Genomic DNA, 22729 nt, shown 5'->3' on the forward strand with positions numbered 1-22729 from the left:
CCTTGATCACGGTCATGTTGCTATATTCCAAGGTCCTAGGACCCTCTACCGTGTCTCAACCATTCTCTCCTTCCACACGTCTCCAACTAAGAACACGTGGAATTAGGGTCATCGTTAATGTGTGCCACCTGCAAGGTGTAAGGATGGGAAAAACTCTCCAAAAACGGTACACAGAGAATCAAAGTGCGGTCTAACTTTGGCACCTCTGATGAAAACTGCCTTAGCGTCCAGCCACACACAGCACACTAGAAGAGTTTGCTTTTTATTATTATTATTGTTTTACAATAAAAACAAATAGCTATGCTCTCAGCAAAACAAAACCTTTTTTTTTTTTTAAAAATCACAGAAATTTACTAACAGCATTTCAAGGTAAGGCTTTTGAAAGATTTATTCAAATAAATTATCTCGGCCTAAACATTTACCCATTGTTCTCTCCAATTACGTTTCAACATTCCGAAAACGTTCAGTTATGTAAAATACATTTAACTTAGCCAATCATTTTAGATAATACTGGATTCTTCCCCGAAGGACTACCATAAAACTATGCTTTCAAACATAAAAAAAAAAAAAAAAAAAAAAAAAAATCCAACAGAACATAAAACTGAACTATGTAGCCTACGATTGCGTGTTTCAAATCCTGAAAGTTAAATGTGGGAAGAATTTGAACAGGTTCAGGACCTGGGTCCGCTCCGAGGCAGATGGATTCAGCATCTTACCTTTCTATGTTTAATTAAACCAACAGGAGCAAAGTCATGAAAATGAAGGGCTCTGGGGAAGAAAGATAAAAAAGATCTCTTACGTCTTCAAGAAAGCCCTCTAACAGTGACTTGCTCAGTTTGTAAGGCTCTCCTTTTCTATAAAGGACCAAACCCACAGCCCCTGGCATTGCCTAACTGACTTGACCAAGGAACTAGAACCATAAACCAAAGCTTTGCTGCTCAGTCCTTTCGGGGCTGGCCTTCCCCAGGTCTGGAACACAGAGTGGGGACAGACTCTCAGAGGTACTTGTGAGCCGCAGGAGCACCAGTGGTCACGGAAACAAAGCCAACTTCAGACTGGAGCTCGACAGTCAGTCCCCGATGTCCTGGGACACAACAGGTCACCTCCTCACGCTCCGCAGCCCCAGGCTTTCCCCTCCTCTGCTCTACATAGCAAATCAGGAGTCACTTTTCCGAGATGCCCCCGCCAACCCAGGGCTCTGGCCCCGCTCGTCTGGCCTCCGTAGCGTTCTGAATGCCGCCCAAGCGAGAACAGCAGCTTGACGACAGAAACCACCCGGCGGTGGAGTCGGGCTCACGCTGCACATCTCCGCGCGGCTTTTTATGAATCCTGGCCCCCCTCTCACCTTCCTGCCAGACTTGGGGCTAAAGACACCAGCGTCTGCTGTGACCTCCACAAGCAGCAGTAACCCAGTAGTCGGAGCAGCCTGCTTCAGGGTTTCCTGGCTGCCCTCTTCCTCTAGGCTGCCCCGCCCCCTAAGAAGTCCGGTCGACGCCAGAAGAGATCATGCCTAGAGTTAAAATGTGCAGTGTTTCTAACGGGAAGAGAAATGTCACATAGAAAGTATTACAAAAAAGGATTAAGTTTGTCAGCTGTCCAAACACTATTAAGACCACATGCTTTATACAGCGGCAGCGCAGCCGACCCCTCCTCCGGCGGCGGCAGAAGCGGGGCCGGGCCTCTGTGGCGGCGCGCTGCTCGGAGGCGGCAGCGGCGGACGGCGAGGAAGCGCTAGGACGTCTGCTGCTTCTGGAGCCTCCGTTCGGCGGCCGCGGCCAGCATCCTCCGACGCAGGGTCACGGGGTCAGAGGCTGTGCCTTCTGCCGAGGGGCAGCGCTCCGAGGCCGAGTCGACTTCAGAACTTCTGTTCAGGAAACGCCTACAAAACCCAAAGGCCTCGCGTGAGGGACGAGGGATGCTCTGGGACACACACACACACATACGCAGAAACACACAGCTTCCCGGGCACCTTCCTGCGGTCACTTGGCACCAGCCCGTGGAAAAGACACCCGTCCCCGGACAGAGGGGCAGAGGCTCCCTGCATCGGGGAGGAGGCCCGTCAAGCGGCTGTCTGGCCCCCCCATCTCCACCGGCCACCACAGGGCCACCCCACACCTCCATTGGCAGGCCCAGTGGCCAGGAGGGCGGCCTGGGAGCGGACACCGGGCCGGGTCGGCCTCTCTGGGCCTGTTCCTCCAGCCCTGCCTCTCACGTGGATGCAATTAGAGTGCTCCCCTCGAGAGTTCGGAGAAGCAGAAGCACCGCCGAGGGCTCAGGACACACGGGCACGTGTGCGCTCCGTGCAGGTGTGGCCAAAGGCGTCCACGGGAGCTCACTGGGGGACACCGGTCAGGTCCGGACCCTTTGCTTTTCCAAGAGAGGTTTGGAGTCTGAACGTTTTGAATGGCTTTTCAATGTTGGAATCTGTTTAAAAAGGCAGGACGTGGGCCTGACGCGACGAGGGTCCCCGGGCCACCGGGTTGCGACCGGAGACACGCGCGAGCGAGAGCCGGAGGGTCAACTTACTTGCGAGCCTGCTGCAGGAGGTCATCCTTCCGCTGGACCAGCATGCGCTGCCTCTCGTCCGCAGACTTGGAGAAGCGGCTCCCCCGGGCCTCAAAGTCCTCGCCCTCGCCGGGCTCCGCCTCCACCTCGCTGAAGTCCAAGGCCTCCTCCAGCCGAGGACTGAGGTCTAGGGGCACACGCTCAGTCTGGGCACAGAGGAAGCAGGGGGCCTCTGTGAGCACGGGCCGCCCTCCCGCTAGGACTCCCCGCCCCACCTGAGTGCCCCGAACAGTGTTCTTCTGCACCCACAGGGAGCCAGGCTGCCAGGTGGGGAACCATCGCGTATGAATAATGGCCGGCGTGGGCTCTGGGAGGCCTGTGCGCCACTAAGAACAGCACCTGACTCACACCAGATGTTCAAGATTAGTGCAATTTTTTGTAGATGATCACCGGTATGAAAAACACAGACACCTTGAAACTGTACTCTCAGAAAACAATAAAGTTAACTCCAAGTTGATTTACATTCTGGGAATTTTTTGTTCAACTCTACTAATTGCTCTGAAACTTAAACAAGTCTTATCACATTTACTACACAAATTTACACCCTCACTTGATTCTGAAAACAGAGGCAGGCAGATAAAAAAGGGTAAATTTTTTTTTTAATGTTTATTTCTTTTTGAGAGAAAATGAGAGAAAGACAGACAGAGAGAGACAGAATGAGCCAGGAAGGGGTAGAGAGACAGGGAGACACAGAATCTGAAGCAGGCTCCAGGCTCTGAGCTGTCCGCACAGAGCCCGACGCAGGGCTCGAACTCGTTAACTGTGAGATCATGACCTGAGCCAAAGTCGGATGCCTAACCGACTGAACCACCCAGGTGCCCCTAAAAAGGGTAACTTCTAAGGATCTTTTTAAAAACCGATATAAGATCACAAGACTCTTTGTGTAACAGGATATTAAAATGGGACTCTCTCGGTTTTGGCTAAAGTTCTGAACACTACGGCAATGCCCAGGCGCCCCACACACTTAGGCCAGTGCCTGAACATTGATGTTCCTGCTACCAGACAGACCCAGGTTGGCCAGTGTCAGCCTAGCACCCACCTCTAGGTGACAAGAGTGTTGAGGTGGAAGAGGCTGAGAGACTGGCACATTTGTAAGATTTCTTGGCGTGTGGCACTTGTTACGCGACCTCACCACCCTTCCCTGCCTTCAGTCAAATGAATGAGGAGACTTCAAGACAACCATGTGTCCAAACTCCTATTCCCTAGAGTTTGGGGGCCCCCGGGGACTGGCGGTGACTAACACACGCAAGGAGTCGAAGAGAAAGACACCTGCTTGTGGCAGATAAAAAAAGGGGAGCGAGTCCAACTTCCACCGACGGTAAGGCCCCACTGTGTGTCCTTCGGGGCGGCCACAGATGCTGGAGGGAACCAGCCTGAGGTTGTTGAAACAGACCCGGCCCAAAGGACCGCCTGGAGGGTGATACGGTCTCCATGAAGGGAGGGATGGTCAGAAAAGGCCTGCCCAAGTTCTGAGGAAGGACAGCTGAGGCTTCTGCCGCTAGCTGGGACAGGGAGATGGGCCAGGTAACAACTGTGATACGCTCACACATGTAGCACATGCACACACACGGGATGGTGGGGTCACGTGGCCTGTCCTAACCCGCCCTCCTCCTGAGCCCGACCCTGGAGGAGGTAGAAAGAGCAGCTGGCAAATGGGGGAGATGAAGGAAGGAAACGGATGCGCACCCCCAGTTCTGCTGGCTTCCAAGCAGGCCTGAGCTCAGGCCGGGGACAGACCGCATTCGGTACCAACCAGCACAGCCAGTGCCACGCTTGTGCTACATGGAGGTTTTACTGAACGGACTGTTATCCAGGAACTTCTTACTTGGGAATGACTGGAAACACTATAGAGCGCGTTCCTTGTGAAGTAAGTACTTTCCCTTCACTGTGCTACAAAAAGTTCAGAAATCTTCCCACTAACTATAAAAACAGAGGTAAAGATCAGGGCAGAAAGTGAACGTGCTCCACCCCGAGGGGCCCCCAGCCAGCCCAGCACTCAAATCTAAGCTGGGCCTGCTATCCAAAAACCCGGGAACGCAAAACTGAATTCCTTCTCCAGAAGCCAGGTACCACTTTACAAACGCTGCACAATCCAAATATGGATTTGGGTGTGAAAAATTTAACTCAGCAACAGGATCTGAGAGAGTCTTAGTTTCTAGAGCTTCCTGTTTGCAGAGAAAAGCACACGAGGTACGAGGTGAAAGCAGCTTCCATGTCACTCACCCATCAAAGCAGCTGCTTCAGGAAGAGCAGCGTCACCCTGAGCAACACCGCTGGACAAGGCAGCACCAGCGTCAGCCCCCGGCCCCGTGTGTGGGAAACCCCACGTCACAAGCACAGAAGCACAAAGACGGGGTTGTCTGGGGTATTCTCCAGTCTCAAGAAAGTTTCTGGAAAGTGTGGTAATTGATTAAGCAAATGGGAATTACAGACAAAGGGTGTGAACCAGAACCCCCACGGTGGGGGACTAAGAGCATGGGGGAGGGGGGGGCCTCTGCCCTGGAGACCAGACAGAGGAGCTGCCTTTGGAAGGGATGGCCACCTCGACTCACCTAAGTGGATATCCAGGCCAATCTGGCTCCCAAGATAACCACACTCCTCCCCACCCATACACCACTCAGAGGGTCTCGTTGGCATGAAGTGCACGGAAGCACTTGGAAACGCTGAGTTGGCCAAGGGAGGTGTTGGGGAGAAGACTTCAACGATTTCAGCTCGAGAGAGCCGAGCCCCAGTCAGCCCCTGTCTGGGTTCCGATGAGTCCGATCACCCAGAGTCCTGCCTGTGCCCAGCTTCCCCGTGCCCCACCTAGGGCTACTGCTCAAGGTCAAGATGGCAGGGCTGGCCCAGGGACAGCATGACTCCATTCTCCTCCAGGTCCCAAGGATAATGCCCAGTGAGCAGGCGGTGGCAGGCCCTAGGTGGAAATGCAGGCCAGGGCGTGGGCACAGCCGGGTTTGCTAACCTGACATACCGGAACAATGTGGCACAACGCCTTCTCTGACACCCCTGAGGCCTCATGCACATCAAAGGCAGGACTGAAGACCACTGCCGGGCACTACAAGACTGCCCCCAGTCCCATACTCACTCTCTCTCTCTCTCTCTCTCTCTCTCTCACACACACACACACCCCACCCTTGCACACCTTACCTGCACAGAAGCTTCTCCCTCCTCCTGGTCTCCGTTTGGCCTTTCTACAGGACTGTTCAGTGCAGGCCTGATGCCATCTGAGCGCTGCAAGAGAAAAAGCACCACAGACCGTACAGAGCTGCTCAGGGGCTTATGGAACAGGGCCGGAGAAATCCCGGGGTGCAGAGGGAGCTCTGGTCCCCAACGCTGTCTGGGCTTTGACAGAGTCTGCAGCAGCAAAGAAATGAAGATGCTACTAAGATCGAAGAGAAGACAAGGGAGCCTGAGTGTGAGTCTGAGTCATCCACTGGCACCGCATTCAGTTTCTCCTCAGTGACAGTGACTGGACGGTGACAGATCGACAGCAGGTAACACTGACTGAACGCTTGCAGAAACTCAACGTGACCATCTCGTTTATCTTAACACCCTATGAAATAGGTACTGTCGTTCTTCTCATTTTTAGCCAGTCTGAGATCTTGGCCACGGCCACAGATGCTCTGGGGCCCTGCCCATCTCCCTGCAGGTCCTGCCACGTCAGTGTGGGCCGGCCAGTTTCTGTAATTCATTGCCTGAGAGCTCACTCTGGCTGCACAAGGTCACTCTGAGCCCCAGTCAACCAGCAGCTGACGGGAAGTGGCATATGAATGCCCCTCCTCACTGCCACTCGGGAGGCCCCAGTGGGATCAAGCTCTAGGCATCCATGACAGTAACCTGCCGGGTAACAAACCCTTACTGGCCGCCTTCCCCGCACCGCCATCTCACAGCCCCACCTGCTGCCTGTTTCCTGCAACCTTCCCAGACGAACCACTGGCACTCGAATCCTTGTCCCAGGCTCTGCTGCTGGATAATCCAAAGCCAAAAGCCAGGTCAAATAGGGAAGGACAGATAAGGCAAGTCTAATGTCAGCCCATTCGACTCCACGCTCTAGGCTCATTCTCTCTTGAAAGATTCTCAAATTTTTGGATTTTATTAATAGATTTCTACATAGTCTTATACAGGAAGTTGAATAATTTCTTGTTAAATGACTCTTGGTCATGTATCTATCCCCTGGTCCTGCCAGGAACCTTGTTTTGAAATGTTAACATTGCGTCAAATCGCTAGTATACATCTGAAACTAATATAACATTGTATGTCAACTCTATTCCAATAATAAAAATGAGAGTAAATAAATCAAATGTTAATAGTTCTTGTGCCCATCAAACAGGTTATATAATGGGCCAGGAAATGTGACCTTTTAAAAACAGAAGTATCATAGCTATTACAGCTAATGAAAAAAATCCCACCAATGTGCAAAGCCAACCGGGGACAGAGGGCATTACCTCCTAGAGCTGGGGGTCAGCTTTGGCCTGCAGCCAAATCCACCCTCCACCTACTTTTATGGATAAGTTTTTCCTAGAACACGGTCACGCACATCCATTCACACACTGTCAGTGCTACAGCAGCCACAGCTGAGATGCGACAACAGGAGCCACGTGGCTCACAAAGCCTACGCCTATCTGCCCTTTACAGAGAAAGGTTGCCAATCCTCGTCCCAGAGGAACCAAGGTTGTGACCTCCTGGACTGGCAAGGGCAGGCTGATGTGAGGTGTGCATCTGTACAAAAAATTACCCAAATACACTTGTCCTTGTCTGAGGATCTGAGCCTCTTTGATGGGTCTACCCTCAAACTTTGGAAAGTGAGGACATTCGTAGAGACCCTTCATCAAATCATGAGTGATATTCAGTTAAGTAACTAAAGAGTTAAACTACAGGATTAAATCTCTGTGAAGACAGAATCCACTTTTCATGCATAAAACCCCAGTGTACCTGTGTGGGAAAAGGTACTTGAATCCGTCCTTCTAAAATGTTGTCCGTTGTTATTTCTACCGAGCGTGTCAGCTGGAGGTCCTGCAGCACCAGGTGGTATGGCACCTGGGGAAACATTTCTTGAATCTGATGAGCCTGCAGGAATACAAATATGGAAGCCTTGGAAACGTTCACCTTCAACAGTGACTCCTTGGGGTCATGGCGTACGGCAAGCTCTGAGCACTGAACTCGGCATTCCGCCTTGAAAACACAGGCAAGGCGCCCCTCTATTCTGCAGATCCCCATCAAACCTCACTCATTCTAGCATTTTCCTAGGATGCCAAACAGGTAGCTGGGAACAGCCTCGATTTCAAAATAAAAAGAGCATGGAAATCCAGCTGGATCCCGAAACAGGTTCAATTAGAATATCCCAATTTTAAAAAGTGTTCATTTTAAAGCTCAGTATAATTCAGGTAAAAAAAATGTGTTCCCCTTAAAGAATAATGCCGAAAAGGAACAAATTTCTGATACCACACCCGCATGGATGAAATTCCAATGCATTAGGCTAAGTGAAAGAGCCTGGCTCAAAGGCTATGCACTGTGTAATTCCATTTACATGACATTCTAGAAGAGGCAAAATTAAAGGGACAGAAAACTGGTAAGTGGTTGCCAGAGATTGAAGGTGGGGAGAGGAAGCAATTTTACAAATGGGCACAATGGAATCTGGGGCGGGGTAGATGGAACTCTTCTATACCTTGAGTATGGTGGTGGCCACACAACCGTATGAATTTGACAAAATACACAGAATCGGATACTACGAAGGGTGAATCTACCCGATGTAAATTATTACACCACCATCAGAAAAAAAAAAGATTATAAAGAATGTAAATTCATAACACTAGAGCTGTAGGTTTCAAACCGCCCTCTAGAAATGTCTCAGAGTCCACGTGGGCGGGGCTCTGAGCAGCAGTCTGTGTCTAGGGGAAGATGGCACAGGTCTCCCAGCACACTACCACCCATACTTGCATCCAAGGCCCAGATTTTATTTTTCAGGTATGTACATTAAATGAATGTACATACTTATGTACAATGTACATATGCTTATGAGAATGTACAATGCTTATGTTCATGGTTTTATTGTGGAAAAGCCCCAATGATCAAAAGAACAAAAGAGCAGGAAAAATGTGATTGCTTTCGAGGCATAAGGAAGTCTACCACTGGGGTATTAGCTCCTCAGGAGCACAGCACTGTAACTGCAGAAGGAGAAGGTGTCCAACATCAGGGCCTTGAGAGCAAAGACCAGGCTGAAACACGCACAAAGCTTCGCTTAGTGTCTCACTGGGGTGGGAGGGCTATACAGGCAGAGCCCAGCAGCGGGACCAATAGCCCCGCACTTCTGGGTCCCCTCAGGGTTTCTATGAACGGGAGCTGATCATTCCCCCCGCCCCAGGGTCAAATGAACACTAAGTGAAGAAGAGTCCATAAAAACCTAGACAATCAGGTAACATTCTTCTCCATTCTTCAACAGCTTCCCCCTCATTTCCCTGAGATTCATTTTACCAGACCAAAGCTGTTCTTCCAGAAAATCCAGTGAATTAAATATTGGATCTTTATAAAAAATGTATGGTTCTAGTAAACTAATTATGTTAAGAATAGGCTATTCCAATCCATCATGGAGCTAGAGAAAGACCAACCGGGGACTATCAGAGAATGCTAAACACACCAACTCCAAGAATAATTCTTATTCCTAGAGGGTTATGCGCCCGTGATTCTGATTTTTTTAGGGAGCAGGCGAGGTGATCCACCTGCAGGACTTCAACAGCTGCCAGACCCTAAAGTCCACACACAGAGCCTGACACAAGCCTGTGGGTGGCCGCATTAGGCCGCCACACTGCAGACCATCTGTGTCCATTAGGTCGTCACTCACACACACGGCTGACGTGGCCGAGCACTTCCCTGAGGAAGCAAGAGGCAGCAGGAACCCAGGACTTTTTCTGTTATTACTATGGTCAAAAACATATAACCATCCTAACCATTTTTAAGTGTACGGTAGGGCGAACCATATGCACATGACCGTGCGACAGATTCTAGAACTCTGCCATCTTGCAAAACTGAAACCCTGAGGAGCAACTCCCCATCGCCCTCCCCACTGGCCCTTGGCAACCCCCATTCTAATTTCTAAGAGTGAGACTAATTTAGAGACCTCATCTGAGTGGAATCCTGCAGTGTTTGTCTTTCTGTGATGGTCTTATTTCATTTAGTGTAACGTCCCGGAGGTTCATTCATGTTGGGGCACGTGATGGAATCTCCTGCTTTTCTAAGGCTGGCTAATATTCCACTGTATGCATGTGCCACACTTCTGGAATCCATTCATCCATTCACCTGGCAGACACTCAGGCTGCTTCTGCCTCTTGGTTATCATGAGCCAGGCCTTCTACTTAAACCACGTCTCAACGAAGCGCTGGAGCTGCCTCCGTCTGCCCTCCTAACAGAGGCGAATGCCTCTCTCCTGACCCCACCCTCCAGCTTCCCGTCTTCCTCTTCCATCTTTACTTCCCTGTGTGCACCGCACTTTCCGTCTCTCCCTCTCTAGTGATCATTCCCATTTGCACCCCAAGCAGGCTACCACATCTATCTTTACAAAAGACCCACGGGTACTCAAAAGAAGTGAGACCAGAGAACAGAACTCGTACAGCCATGCCCACTGCAGCATGACGCACAAGAGCCCAAAGGCGGAAGCAATCCAAGCGGCCGTCGGTGGAGAGTCACGTAAGCAACGTGTGTGTGGTCTCCACACACGACGGAACACCATTCGGCCTAAGAAGAAACTCTGACCCCCGCTACAACACGGATGGACTCGGAGGACACTGTGGCAAGTGAAATAAGCCAGGCTCAGAGAGACAAACTGTGATTCCGCAGCTGTTCCTGGGCCGGGGACTGGGTGGATAGACCAAAGGATGAGAGAGCATGACTTCCCTGGATCCTCCTCTAGAGCTTCTGGAACTTGTGCAGAAAGGACCTGCTCAAAAACCTTCAAAAAAGAAATCTTAAAAAAGCCAAAAGCTCCCCTGACACCATAATCCTCGCGAGCTACCACTTCTACCGCTCCGCCCACTTTTACAACACGCTGCCAGCCCCGGTCTGTTTCTTCAGTGCCCACTCATTTCCCAATCTACCGGGAAGATCCCATCCCTCGGGCCATGGAAGCCGCCTGTTCCTCTGCAGTTAACCAACCGCCTCCATTCTGCCGAATCCAACACGTCCTCCTCCGACCTCACCTTCTAAGAATCCCCACGTGCTCGCCTTGCACCTTCTCCCGGTCTCCCTCCTCCTAGGTCACCATGTGGCTCCTCCCTCTCTGCCAGCCCTCGGCCCGGAGTCCTCTCCTCATCGTGAGCCGCATCCTCTCCCAGGAAGAGACCTGCTCCCCGCCTCGAGGAGCACCTACAGACCGAGAACTCCCAAGTGTCCACCTCCAGCCTGACCTCTTCGGCGAGGTCCAGATGCCTACGTGGCATCTCCATGCGGATGGCTCACCTCTGGCCGGAAGGAAGGCCGAAGCCCCGTCCTCAGTCCTGCTTCCGCCCATCTCGGTACGCGGGCCGATCATCTGCTCACCCAAAGCAAAGTGTCGTCCAGTCCTGTCGGCGCATCATCCCAAAGTGTCTTCAAGCCGCCCCTTCTTTTCATTCTTACTGCCAACACCCTGGTCCAAACCACTCTTTTTTTCCCCTGCATTATTGCACAGCCCCCTAACTGGGCTCGCTGCTTCCATCCCTGCCCCTCTATAACCCAGTCTCTCAGAAGCAAATCATTCTGTTAAATGTCCTGTCAGTCCCCTGTGGGAGGAAAAAGGCCTTGAACAACCTTCCAATACTTTCACAATAAGATCTACACCGAGCTGTGGCCTACTAACCCCTGCCATGACCCGGCTCTGCAAAATCAGCGTGCATCACAATCTTGGTCTCTGACTCACTAGGCTCCAACCACAATGACCGCTGTGCCCCCAGGGCTTTCTCACCTCATGACCTTTGAACCTGTCCGTTCCGCTGCCTCTTTTTCTCCCAACTGCCTTTCTCATCCTTCTTGTCTCAGATCAAGTATCAGCCCCTCGGAAAGAACTACTCAGACACCTCCGCTAAAATAGCTCTTACCTCCACCTCTGCCGCATTGCCGGCCTTACTGCCCTCAGAGCACTCACTGCCATCAGCAATGATCTTGTTTGTGTTTATAACCAGTCTCCCCGGCTAAAATCTACACTTCCTGGGAGTGGGGCCCACATCTACCTGGTTTGCCTGGCAGGTGCTATGCAACCGTTTACACTGCATCATGCCCGTCGCAGGAGTGGGCTTTCAGTACAGATTTGTCAAGTAAATACATGAAGATAAAGGAATGAATGAACAAATGAACCAGTGCCTCTCTGAAGTACTGACCAGGCTTACCCAGGTCAGCCAGCAGCGCTATCTAAGCAGGACTAAGGCAGTTAGCATTTTAAGAGTCCTGCATTCATCATCACAATGAACACTAAATTGCAGTGATAACGACACAACACGATTCTCTAAAACAAAAATACCCGCCGTATGACAAAGCTTCAGAGAAACACAAAGAATATTTGAACAGTATCCTTGAGCTAACAGTATGTGTGCCTCCATATCTCAAGGCATATAGATATATGTGCATACCCACAGACGTGTGTGTGTGCGTGTGCGTGCGTGCACACGTGTATTTACTTATTTGGGGGGAGGGAAGGGGACAGGGTCAGGAAAACACATTTAGCAGGTCTCATACAACTTTTAATAAAAGGCCCATCATTCTGTCCAGTCACTAAGTCTCTAAATATTTTTGGTTAGCATCAAGGAGCATCCCAAGATTGGCCTAGATCACAACACAGCGAACCCGGCGGGGCTCAGAAACACAGATGATCTGCCACACATCTAAAATGGAAGCTGGTTTCCAAAGCAGTTTCAAATTTGAAAACACATGAACTGAAGTTGTCCCAGCTACTACGTCACACGCCCCTGAAAATCCTGCTATTTGGCCAGAGTGAAGCACACAGTGCACAGCGTCCAGCCCCTCCCTGATCACCAACCACCATGAAGCACGGCGGTCCTTACCATCGCATTCAGCTGGGAGTTGCTCGCCTGTGTAATTCCTAGGATGTTGGTGGTGTGCATCACCTCGACGGAGAAACTCGGCAGCCAACTTGCGATCCGGGACCCTAAGACAAAGAGAACCCAGCACAAGTTAGAGATCTCGCCCCCTGTGTGGTCCAGTCTGGGGTCAGCCGCTCGGGGACCCCAGCTCGTTCCACTGACGGCTTACTGTGTGCCAGGCCTTTTGTACCAAGGGTTTCACACAGATCAGCTCATTGGATCATCGCTACTTTTATACCCGTTTCACTCTTCTCAGAGAAAACTCAGTTCTCGTGGTCTTTTGTCCTGAGGGCACTCAGAAGTCAGGTAACTTGCCCAACATCACACAATTATGGTGGATCTGCAACCAGACAGTCAGGTTCCAGAATCCTTCACCACTAGGCCCTCCTGCTTTCCAGACGCCCTGGATCCACAGGTCAATCTGTTCTCCACCTGGCACAGAAGGAAGGCTTTAAGGCTCTACAGCTGCTACGAGAGAGGGGCTTGTGCTCCTGTCACACCGTACACAAATACCACCCACGTGGAGACATCATTTTCACAATTATTTTCATAAGGTATTTTCTATCGCATCATCTGATTTAAAGACCTTGGTTTTCTGATTCGATTCGAAATTCTTTTCAAAGAGTTCGACAACACAGGCTTGTGTGTGGAGCCAAGAAGTCGGCGGCTTCTGCCATTTCCCCAAGAAAAGGGGGGACCCTAAGCTAAAGCTCCAAGTATTGGTTAATCAAGCTACCTGTTTAGGAGTTATTTTGCTTTCCTTCACAAAGAAGCACCGAGGCATGGAATATAAAAACAAGTTCAATGGCTGTCTCGAGGTCCCGCCCAACAAAATGTGCCTGTTAAAAAACTAGGTTCTTATTTCATGTACTTCCCAGGGAGAAACAAAGTTGACTTTTCTATTTTGACTAAGTTTTTAGTACAAATTCATAAGGTAACAGATTATACAGCTGGGCCCCACGTGCAAGATCTGCTAGCGTATTTCCAAAGTCCTACCTGGTAGAGGCCTTAATCGACAGCCAACAAAGCAGCTGCCTCTCAGCCCTCCGGCACCCGTGGCCCAGCCAGCCACGCGTCCTCACCTCCTAGTCTCGGAGACCAGACTCTACTGCCCTTCATCCTCCTATGAGGGGTCTCATCAACACACCATGGCTCCCATAATGCTCCACCCCCTGGCAACTCAAATCAGATCAAAACAGCACTCCTCCTGTGATGACGCATAGGGACACAAGTACCCCAATGTTTACAGCAGCACTTTCAACAATAGCCAAATTATGGAAAGAGGTTAAATGTCCATCAACTGATGAACAGATAAAGAAGATGTAGTTTATATATACAATGCGATACTACTTGGCAATGAGAAAGAATGAAATCTGGCCATTTGCAGCCACGTGGATGGAACTGGAGGGTATTATGCTAAGTGAAATAAGTCAGTCAGAGAAAGATACCGTATGTTTTCACTCGTATGTGGATCTTGAGAATTTTAACAGAAGACCATGGGGGAGGGGAAGGGGAAAAAATAGTCACAAACAGAGAGGGAGGAAGGCAAGCCATAAGAGACTCTTAAATACAGAGAACAAACTAAGGGTTGATGGGGGGTGGGAGAGAGGGGAAAGTGGGTGATGGGCATGGAGGAGGGCACTTGTTGGGATAAGCATTGGGTGTTGTATGGAAACCAATTTGACAATAAATTATATTTAAAAAAAAAAGAACACTCCTCCTAACAAAATCCCAAGGATACCTATTTCATGGTAACAAATATTAATTCATGGAACTCAGTGGTATTAGAAGTGATAAGAATCCACAACAGCTCACTGCAACATGAATTAAAGAAGGATGATCAACCAGCCCCCGGTGTGCAGCCCATGGCTTCAGAATTTTAAGTGGGGTTTTTACTACGACTCCTTGCAAAACTGCTAAGGGGCAGAATATTCATATTTTGTGAACAAAGAAAAGGCTCTAGCTCTGATTCTGCTTCTGGTACTCACTGCAAAGTCTACTCAATGCTCCTGCATAAGTACTACACTGATGTAATAAATTATCAGCAATGGTTAACTATCATTAAGTGTGGTCCTCACAGGCCTGGCTGAGTCAGTATTCATTCCTCCTCTTTCTCCCCCTCCTCCCTGCCCCCATATTCACACAGAATCCAGCAAATGCCTGGCACAGAGTAACTCTCCAGTGCTCTCCATGCCTACTGAACACTTTCAACTGAGATGGAAATATTTCTATTAAATTGGCCTAGGCAGGGCAATTTATAATTAAACCAGCATCCCCTCAGGGGAGAACCCCGTGGGTACGGTTTTAGAGGTTGAAACTAACCATCAAAGTGGAAGAAGTGATTGTGTTGGTTTAAGCGAGGGCGGCCTTCGGCGGCTGCTACAGGAACCAAATTCTCATCCAAGTTCTCTCCTTGATGGTCCTCCCGGACCCGGTTATTGTCAGCGATATTAAGAGACATTCTGCATGTTGGGCAGGAGGTGTCTTGTTCTAGCCAGGAACGAAGACAGGAGCTATGGGAAAGTCCAAAATAAGATAGATATCCTTAGTATTTTTTGTAAGAATTCACCAGAAGTACTCCGAATGTAGCAAATGTGTTGCAACTTTAGCTTCTATTTACCAATAGTGAGATTTAAATGTTGAGAAACGTCTGTTGACATTACCTCTTTACTCATACGCTTCCAGTGTGTTCTGCTGTGAACATTAATCCATCAACATATGTGGTCACCTACCGAGCTCCTGGTCATGACCTGTCTGCAGTTAAGACTCTATCACATGGCCCGTCATCTTCCTTTCCAACTCCATTGTCTACTTCAAAATCCATGAGGCTGAATCACCCAACACTCTAGCCTCTTATGTCTTTGAATCTTCTACTGCAGTAACCTGTTCTCACTCTACTTTAGCCACTCACTAACACAGTCACAATCTTGGCCTTCTCTTCAAACTTTTGACTCCAAAGATCTCATTCTAACTAAAGCTCTTCTCCTTCCAGTTCACTCCCAAGACCATTATTTGCTGAGAGCACTGGTCCACAATGCCACCACTTTCTCATCTAGCGTCACAACCCCTCAAGTCCTTACTCCCATCCTCATCTCACTTACCTACAACCCCTCCCTTACACCTGCCACCTCAGCTTCTCCAGCCCTCTGCTATTCATACTCTGGTCTCCCAACAAGGCTGGAAGCTTCTTCTGCCCCCTTTCTCAGAAGATGACAATGCCCTAATTATTCCAGATGGGATAACTACTTGTGCTGTCATTAACGGGAAGTATATTAACAAAACCAAGAAGGTTGGATGATGTGATCTCTAAGGTTTCTTCCTATTTTATAACAATATATTACCTTTCTTCTAAGATTTCAAGAAGGCTCCCCATCCCGTAACACATTATCTTTCTTCTAAGAGTTCAAGGAGGGACTGAATAAAAAGTGCTCACTTCCTTGGTGTCATTTGTAGTATCTGCGGACATGGGTACATTTATGAAGGAGAGCCTCACCCTAATGTGATGATCCCCTGAGCCCCTGGCAACCTATCAGTACTTACGTATCAAAATTCTCCCTGAGGCCAAGATGGAGCTATTTCTTACTCTCTCTGCTCCAGAAGAGCTTATGACAGTAATGTGACAAAATAATGAGTGTGTACGGCCAACATTATCACACTTGAAATAAACATCACCTATATATAAAGGACTTGTTTGTGATCATTTAATTCAACCAGATAAATGATTATATATTTTAAAAGTTTGTTTCCTTTTCTCAGGAGTAAATAAGTAGATAAGTAATTAACACAAGTCCACTTCCCTAATGAACACCCTTAAATCACACCACCAGTAAAATGAGCCTTGTGTGGGACTACAAAAGTATGTTAAGATCCTGGGCACCCTCCAATAATGCCACATTGTGACACACTTTGCATAAGCAAACCTAATTTCATATTCTGCAAAAACCTCCCACATTAAATATAACAGCCTGAAAACTCCAAGGTGAGGACTAGACACAGTTGCTTTAAAAATAAAAGGCTAGACTTTCACAGCTAAAGAAACCAAACTTCAGAAAAAAATATGTAATTTTTTTTCTGTAACTATAATAATACTCTATTGAAAGAGTATTTCTCCTCCATCTAAGTTCGATACTTCCATGTGACAGAATATTTGTCGGACTCTGAATGAAATCTTGCAAAGACCTATTCTATCAAAACAAATTATCTAGCTATACAATCTGCTAGAATCTAGACATTTAGTTTTATCACAGATTAAAATGAATCTGCCCTTGGTTATTGTAGTGTTAAGCCCGGACAGCGGCTTTTCTTTTTGCAGTGCAAGTGCCTGCTTTAAGTTTTGACAGCCTAGGCCTTCACTTCAAAGATGACTATCTCGAATACACACAATGCCAGCCACATGACTAAATAAAGAGCCAGCCCCTCCCCTCCCCCCAATTTGTTTTAGAGGTCTTGGTTGATTTTGAAAACTGATCAAGTGGACAGGTTGCGTCTTCTCTTCCTGTGCTTTAAAGTCATATTCTTATTTTTTAAATTCACCAAGAAAGAATGAGCCCATGAAGCCCTAGGCCTCCACCCTCCACCCTAATAAAAGCAGAACCCCAGCCCCACACTTTCATCCTACCCACAACCTCACTGTGTGGCCCCAGGTGTGCTATGTGCTTTCTAAGACCTGTACCTATAAATCTTTTTTCCCCAAAGTTTCCTGATGGTTATTGCTAAGGGTGTCTTGCTATTATAATATGAACCACAAGGGCCAGGGCAGCCCCAATACTGATTATCGATAGGCTGAGACCAGCATGAAACAACTTATCATTCCACAATCCCACTCCCATTCTATTAACCAAAGCTACAAAGTAGGGCAAACCAAGAGGTCCTATTAACGTGTTGTTCACTCAACCAAGACAGATGAGTGTTTTAAAAATTAACCCTTGTGCAGTTAGAAAATACTGAGACAAATGAAATAAAAAACGCAACATACCAAAACTTATGGGATGCAACAGAAGCAATGCCTCGGAGGCAAATTTTATAGCTAAAAATGCATAAAAAGAAAAAAGATTTCAAATCTACAGCCTAACTTTGTGTCTTATGGAACTAGAAAAGGAGCAAAGAAACCCACAGCCAGAAGAAGGAAGGCAATAATAAATATTAGAGCATAGGTAACTGAAAATAGAGAACAGAAAAACAATGGAATAATCAATGAAACCAAAAGCTGGTTCTTAAAAAAAAAAAATCAACAAAATTGACAATTCTTAGCAGGACTAAGAAAAAATGCAAATAATTAAAATAAAAAATGAAAGTGTGAAAAAAAAGAAATGAAAGTAGGAACGTTATTACCAACCTTATAGAAATGGTAAGGATTATAACAGAATACTAGAAATAACTATAATCTAACAAATTAGAGAATATAGATAAAATGGGTAAATTCCTACCAACAAAGAAACTACCTAAAATGACTCAAGGAGAAATAGAAAATTGCAACAGACTTAAACAAGTAAAGAGACTTGACTCAGTCAAAAAATCTCCCAGAAAGGAAAAACCCAGGACCAGACGGCTTCACTGGTGAACTCTACCAAATACGTCAAGAATGAACCCCAATCCTATTCAAAATCTTCCAAAATACAGGAGAGAAAACTTCCTATCACACACTATGAGGCCAGCATTACCCTGATGCCAAAACCAGACAAAGACACCACAAGAGTATCTCTTATGAATACAGATGCAAAAATCCTCAACAAAATACCAGTGAACCAAAACCAACAGTACATTTAAAAAGATTAGATACCATGAACAAGAGGGATTCATCCTAGGAATGCAAGTGTGGTTGAACATAAGAAAATGAATCTGTATAACATACACTAGAATAGAAAAAAAAAATCATACGATAATCTCAATAGAGGCAGAAAAATCACTTACCAAAACTAACCACTCTTTCAAGATAAAAATACTCAGCAAACTAGGAACAGAAGAGAACACCCTTAACATGATAAAAGACATTCATGAAAACCCACAGGTAATATCACACTCAATACTGAAAGATGAAAAGCTTTTCCTCCAAGCTCAGGAACAAGATAAGGATGCCTGTTTTCACCACTACTATTCAATATTGTACAGCAAGTCCTAGCCAGAGCAATTAGGCAAGAAAAAGAAATAAAGACTTCCAAATAATAAAAAAAAGTAAGTAAAACCAGCTCTATTCACAGATGATATGATCCTATTATAGAAAATCCAAAACAACACACACACACACACACACACACACACACACACACACACACTACAAAAGAGCTAATCATCGAATTCAGGAAGTTGCACAGTTATAAGAGCAATATGTAAAAATCAGTTATGCTTCTATACAGCAGAAATAAATAATCCAAACAGGAAATTAAGAAAACAATTCCAGGGGCACCTGGGTGGCTCAGTCAGCGGAGCGTCTGACTTCAGCTCAGGTCATGATCCCATGGTCTGTGAGTTCGAGCCCTGCATCAGGCTCTGTGCTAACAGCTCAGAGCCTGGAGCCTGCTTCGGATTCTGTGTCTCCCTCTCTCTCTGCCCCTCCCCCGCTCATGCTCTCTCTCTCTCTCTCTCTCTCTCTCTCTCTCTCTGTCAAAAATAAATATTTAAAAAAATTTAAAAAAAAGAAAACAATTCCATTTCCAGCAGTATCCAAAAGCATAAAATACCTAGGAATAAATTTAACCAAGGAGATGAAAGACTTGACCCTAAAAACTAGAAAGGATTGCTGAAAGAAATTAAAGAATACCTAAATAAAAGGAAAGACATGAATGTTCATGGCTTGGAACACCTAATATTCTTATAACAGTAATACTCCCCAAAGTGATCTACAGATTCAAAACAATCCCTATTAAATTCCAATGGCATTTTGTGCAGAAATGGAAACATGGATTCTCAAATTCATACAGAATTGCAAGGGGCCCCAAACGGCCAAAACAATATGAAATAAGAAAAAGTTGGAGGACTCACCATTTCCCAGTTTCAAAACATACTACAAATTCACAGTAATCAAAACAGCATAGTACTAAAATAAAGACAGGCATGCAGGCCATTGGAATTGAGAGTCCAGAAATAAACCCAAACATCTATGGCCAACTGATTTCCACAAGAGTCCCAAGACCATTCAATAAAAACAAGATTCAACAAATGGTATTGAGACTACAGGACAACCACATGCAAAATAATGAAGTCAGATCCCTTCCTCACTTCATGTACAAAAATTAACTCGAAAAAGGGGTGCCTGGGTGGCTTAGTCAGTTAAGCGTCCAACTTTGGCTCAGGTCATGATCTCATGGTTTGTGGGTTCAAGACCCGTATCAGGCTCTGTGCTGACAGCTCAGAGCCTGGAGCCTGCTTCACATTCTGTGTCTCCCTGTCCCTTTGCCCCTTACCCGCTCACATTCTGTCTATCTCTCTCTCAAAGATGAATAAACATTAAAAAAACACTTTTTTTTAACTAATTGAAAATGGATCAATGACCTAAATATAAGAGCTAACACCATAAAACTACTAGAAGAAAACACAGGGGTAAATCTTCATGACCTCGGATTTGGCACTGGATTCTTAGACATGACACTAAAAGTATCAGCAACCAAAGAAAAAATAGGTACATTGGAATTCATAATAATGAAAAATCTGTGTGCATCAAAGGACGTTGTCAAGAACCTAAAAAGAAAAGCTACAGAATGAGAGAAGATATTTGCAAATCATAGTATCTGATGAAAGCTTAGTATCCAGAATTTATAAAGAACGCTTACAACTTATCAACAAAAAGACAAATAACCCAATTCAAAAATGGGCCAAGGACTTGACATTTTCCAAAGAAGATATACAAATAGCCAACAAGCACACTGTTTAACATCGATGGTCATTAAGGAAGTGCAAATCAAAATCCCAATGAAATACCACTTCCCACTAGGATAGCTATAAAATAGAAAAATAAATAAATGTGAAACACAAGGCGTGAAGAAATTAGAACCCTCACACATTGTCAGTGGGATATAAAATGGTGTGGCTGCTGTAGAGAACAGTTTGGTGGTTCTTCAAGAAGTTAAAAACAGAAATACATATGACCCAGGAATTGCACTCTTAGGTGTATACCCCAAAGGATTAAAAACAGGTACTCAGATACTTGTTTAAAAATTTGATCACAGCATCATCTGCAACAGCCAAGCGGTGGAAATAGCCCAAAAGCCCAACAATCGGTGAATGGGTAAGTTGCTTAATTATTATAAAATTATCATTTTTTTAATTCAGCCATAAAAAAGGGAATGAAGTGCTGATATTTGCTGCAACTTGGGATTTGAAACCATTCTGCGCAGTGAAGGAAGCCAGTCACAAAACGTAGGATTCCTTTCCTATGAACTGTCCATACTAGGCAAATCCACAGACAGCACATGAGTGGCTGCCCAGTGATGGAGAAAGGAGAAATGGCAAGTGATTACTTTAGCGAGTATGAGGTGTTATTCTGTGATGATGAAAAAGTTGTGAGACTAGAAAGAAGTGACAGTTGCACAACATGGTGAAATGCACTAAATGCCACTGAACTGCACACTTTACGATGGTTAACTGTATGCTGTATGAATTTTGCCCTAATCAAAAAAGTAAATCCGAAACTTAACCTAATCTTGTGCTTTACGTTTCTTCTAGACCGACGTACACTCTTGGAGTTCTTCCCAACTGTCTCCCAGCAACTTTGAAGAAACAGGTGTGGATTCTCAGGTCTTCCAATCTCAACTGACAGCAGCACTAGACATGTAGCCGCACAGCCACAAAACCAGAATCCCTGACCAGTCTTCTATTCCTTTCTCACGGCCAATCCGATGGATCTGTCCACTGCTCCCCAACCCTTTTCCACCACTGTGGCCCAAGCTACTCTCAAAACACACCCGAACCACTGCGGCCATTACTAACTAGTCCTCCTGATTTTCTTAGGCTGCAAATCTGATCCCCAACCCCTCCTAAAACCCTTCGATGACTTCTCCCCTCTTCCACTGGCCCTCAAGCCCCTGCAGGGTCTAGCTTCTGCCTGCTTCTTCTGCATCAGCAAATGCCACTCCTTATGATCTAAGCCCCGGGCATATAGAATCTCTTCCCATTCCTTCCACACACCTCATTCTGCCCTGTCTAGAGGATCTCTCTCCTTTTGCTGACTCAACTCCTACTCATCACCAAGAGTCACTTCATCCAGGCTTGAGTCAGATTCCTTTGCTACAAGCTCTAAAGAACTATGTTCCTTCCCCTTAGAGCACTTAGCTCGACTTATAATTATACATTCAGAAACGTGCCTGCTTAATTCATGCTCATCTCCTCCATTAGGCTGCAAGCTGCATGAAAGCAGAGATCATGTCTGTGCTGTTTCACTCCCAGACCCCGACACAGCACCCAGCACACAAAAAATTCTATCAATAAATGTGTTCAGTTACTGATACTCCAGCTCCAAACCCCTTCCAATATTAAAAAAAGAAAAGAAAAACAATTTGGTAATCTAAAATAAGGAAGGTTAAAGATATAAAGATGAAAACTTTCCCAGTATGCAAAAATGATCACTCCCTGGGAGAGGAACAAACCTGTCCCCATACAGAACTGGGGCAATCTTAAGGATTTTCTGAAGATCCTGTGTTGTTATCCCTGATAATACACTCACAGCTCTTCTGGACTGTTCGGTGGTTCTGGTCCAGTCCCCAACTCAGCCCACTTTGCTGGCGTGTTGTTGTGGTGCTGCTTTTGTGCATGTGAAAAATGTAAAAATACACATTCTCTTACCCCAGGGAGCACAGAAGCTGTTTGAAAGCAAGGATTCCCCCACCCCCATCCCTTTCTTTTAAATCTTAACAGGCATATCTGTTCTACTTCAGAGCTTAAATTGACAAGGAGCATGAAGACAGTTAGCAGACCCAGAAATTAAGATGGCGGACTTGTGAGTGGGGAACAGTCCTGCCGTGTAGGAAAGAGGCTGAGGGACAGAGGAGAACCTCCCAAAGCTCCCCGGAGCCCGCACCACTCACTCCACGACCAGTCTGAGGTAACATCCCCACTCTCTGCTAGGACTGGTCGTGAGCCGAGCACAAACACCCACATGCCCCGGATAG

The 22729-nt window shown here is 46.7% G+C and overlaps 1 protein-coding gene across 1 annotated transcript in view; it reads right to left on the bottom strand.

The window, feature by feature from the left end:
* Window positions 1–249: 249 nt before the first annotated feature.
* Window positions 250–22729, bottom strand: part of AMFR (autocrine motility factor receptor) — a 43805-nt gene continuing 21325 nt past the window's right edge. Inside the window, exons 9-14 of the mRNA XM_043599228.1 lie at window positions 14952–15142; window positions 12591–12694; window positions 7498–7632; window positions 5713–5796; window positions 2527–2711; window positions 250–1879 (exon numbers count right to left, since the gene is read on the bottom strand). Coding sequence (XP_043455163.1) covers window positions 1732–1879; window positions 2527–2711; window positions 5713–5796; window positions 7498–7632; window positions 12591–12694; window positions 14952–15142 — 847 coding nt within the window. The 3' untranslated portion in view covers window positions 250–1731. The remainder of the gene's footprint in view (window positions 1880–2526; window positions 2712–5712; window positions 5797–7497; window positions 7633–12590; window positions 12695–14951; window positions 15143–22729) is intronic.

This window comes from Prionailurus bengalensis, chromosome E2 (genome assembly GCF_016509475.1).
Source record: "Prionailurus bengalensis isolate Pbe53 chromosome E2, Fcat_Pben_1.1_paternal_pri, whole genome shotgun sequence".
Taxonomy (NCBI): Eukaryota; Metazoa; Chordata; class Mammalia; order Carnivora; family Felidae; genus Prionailurus; species Prionailurus bengalensis.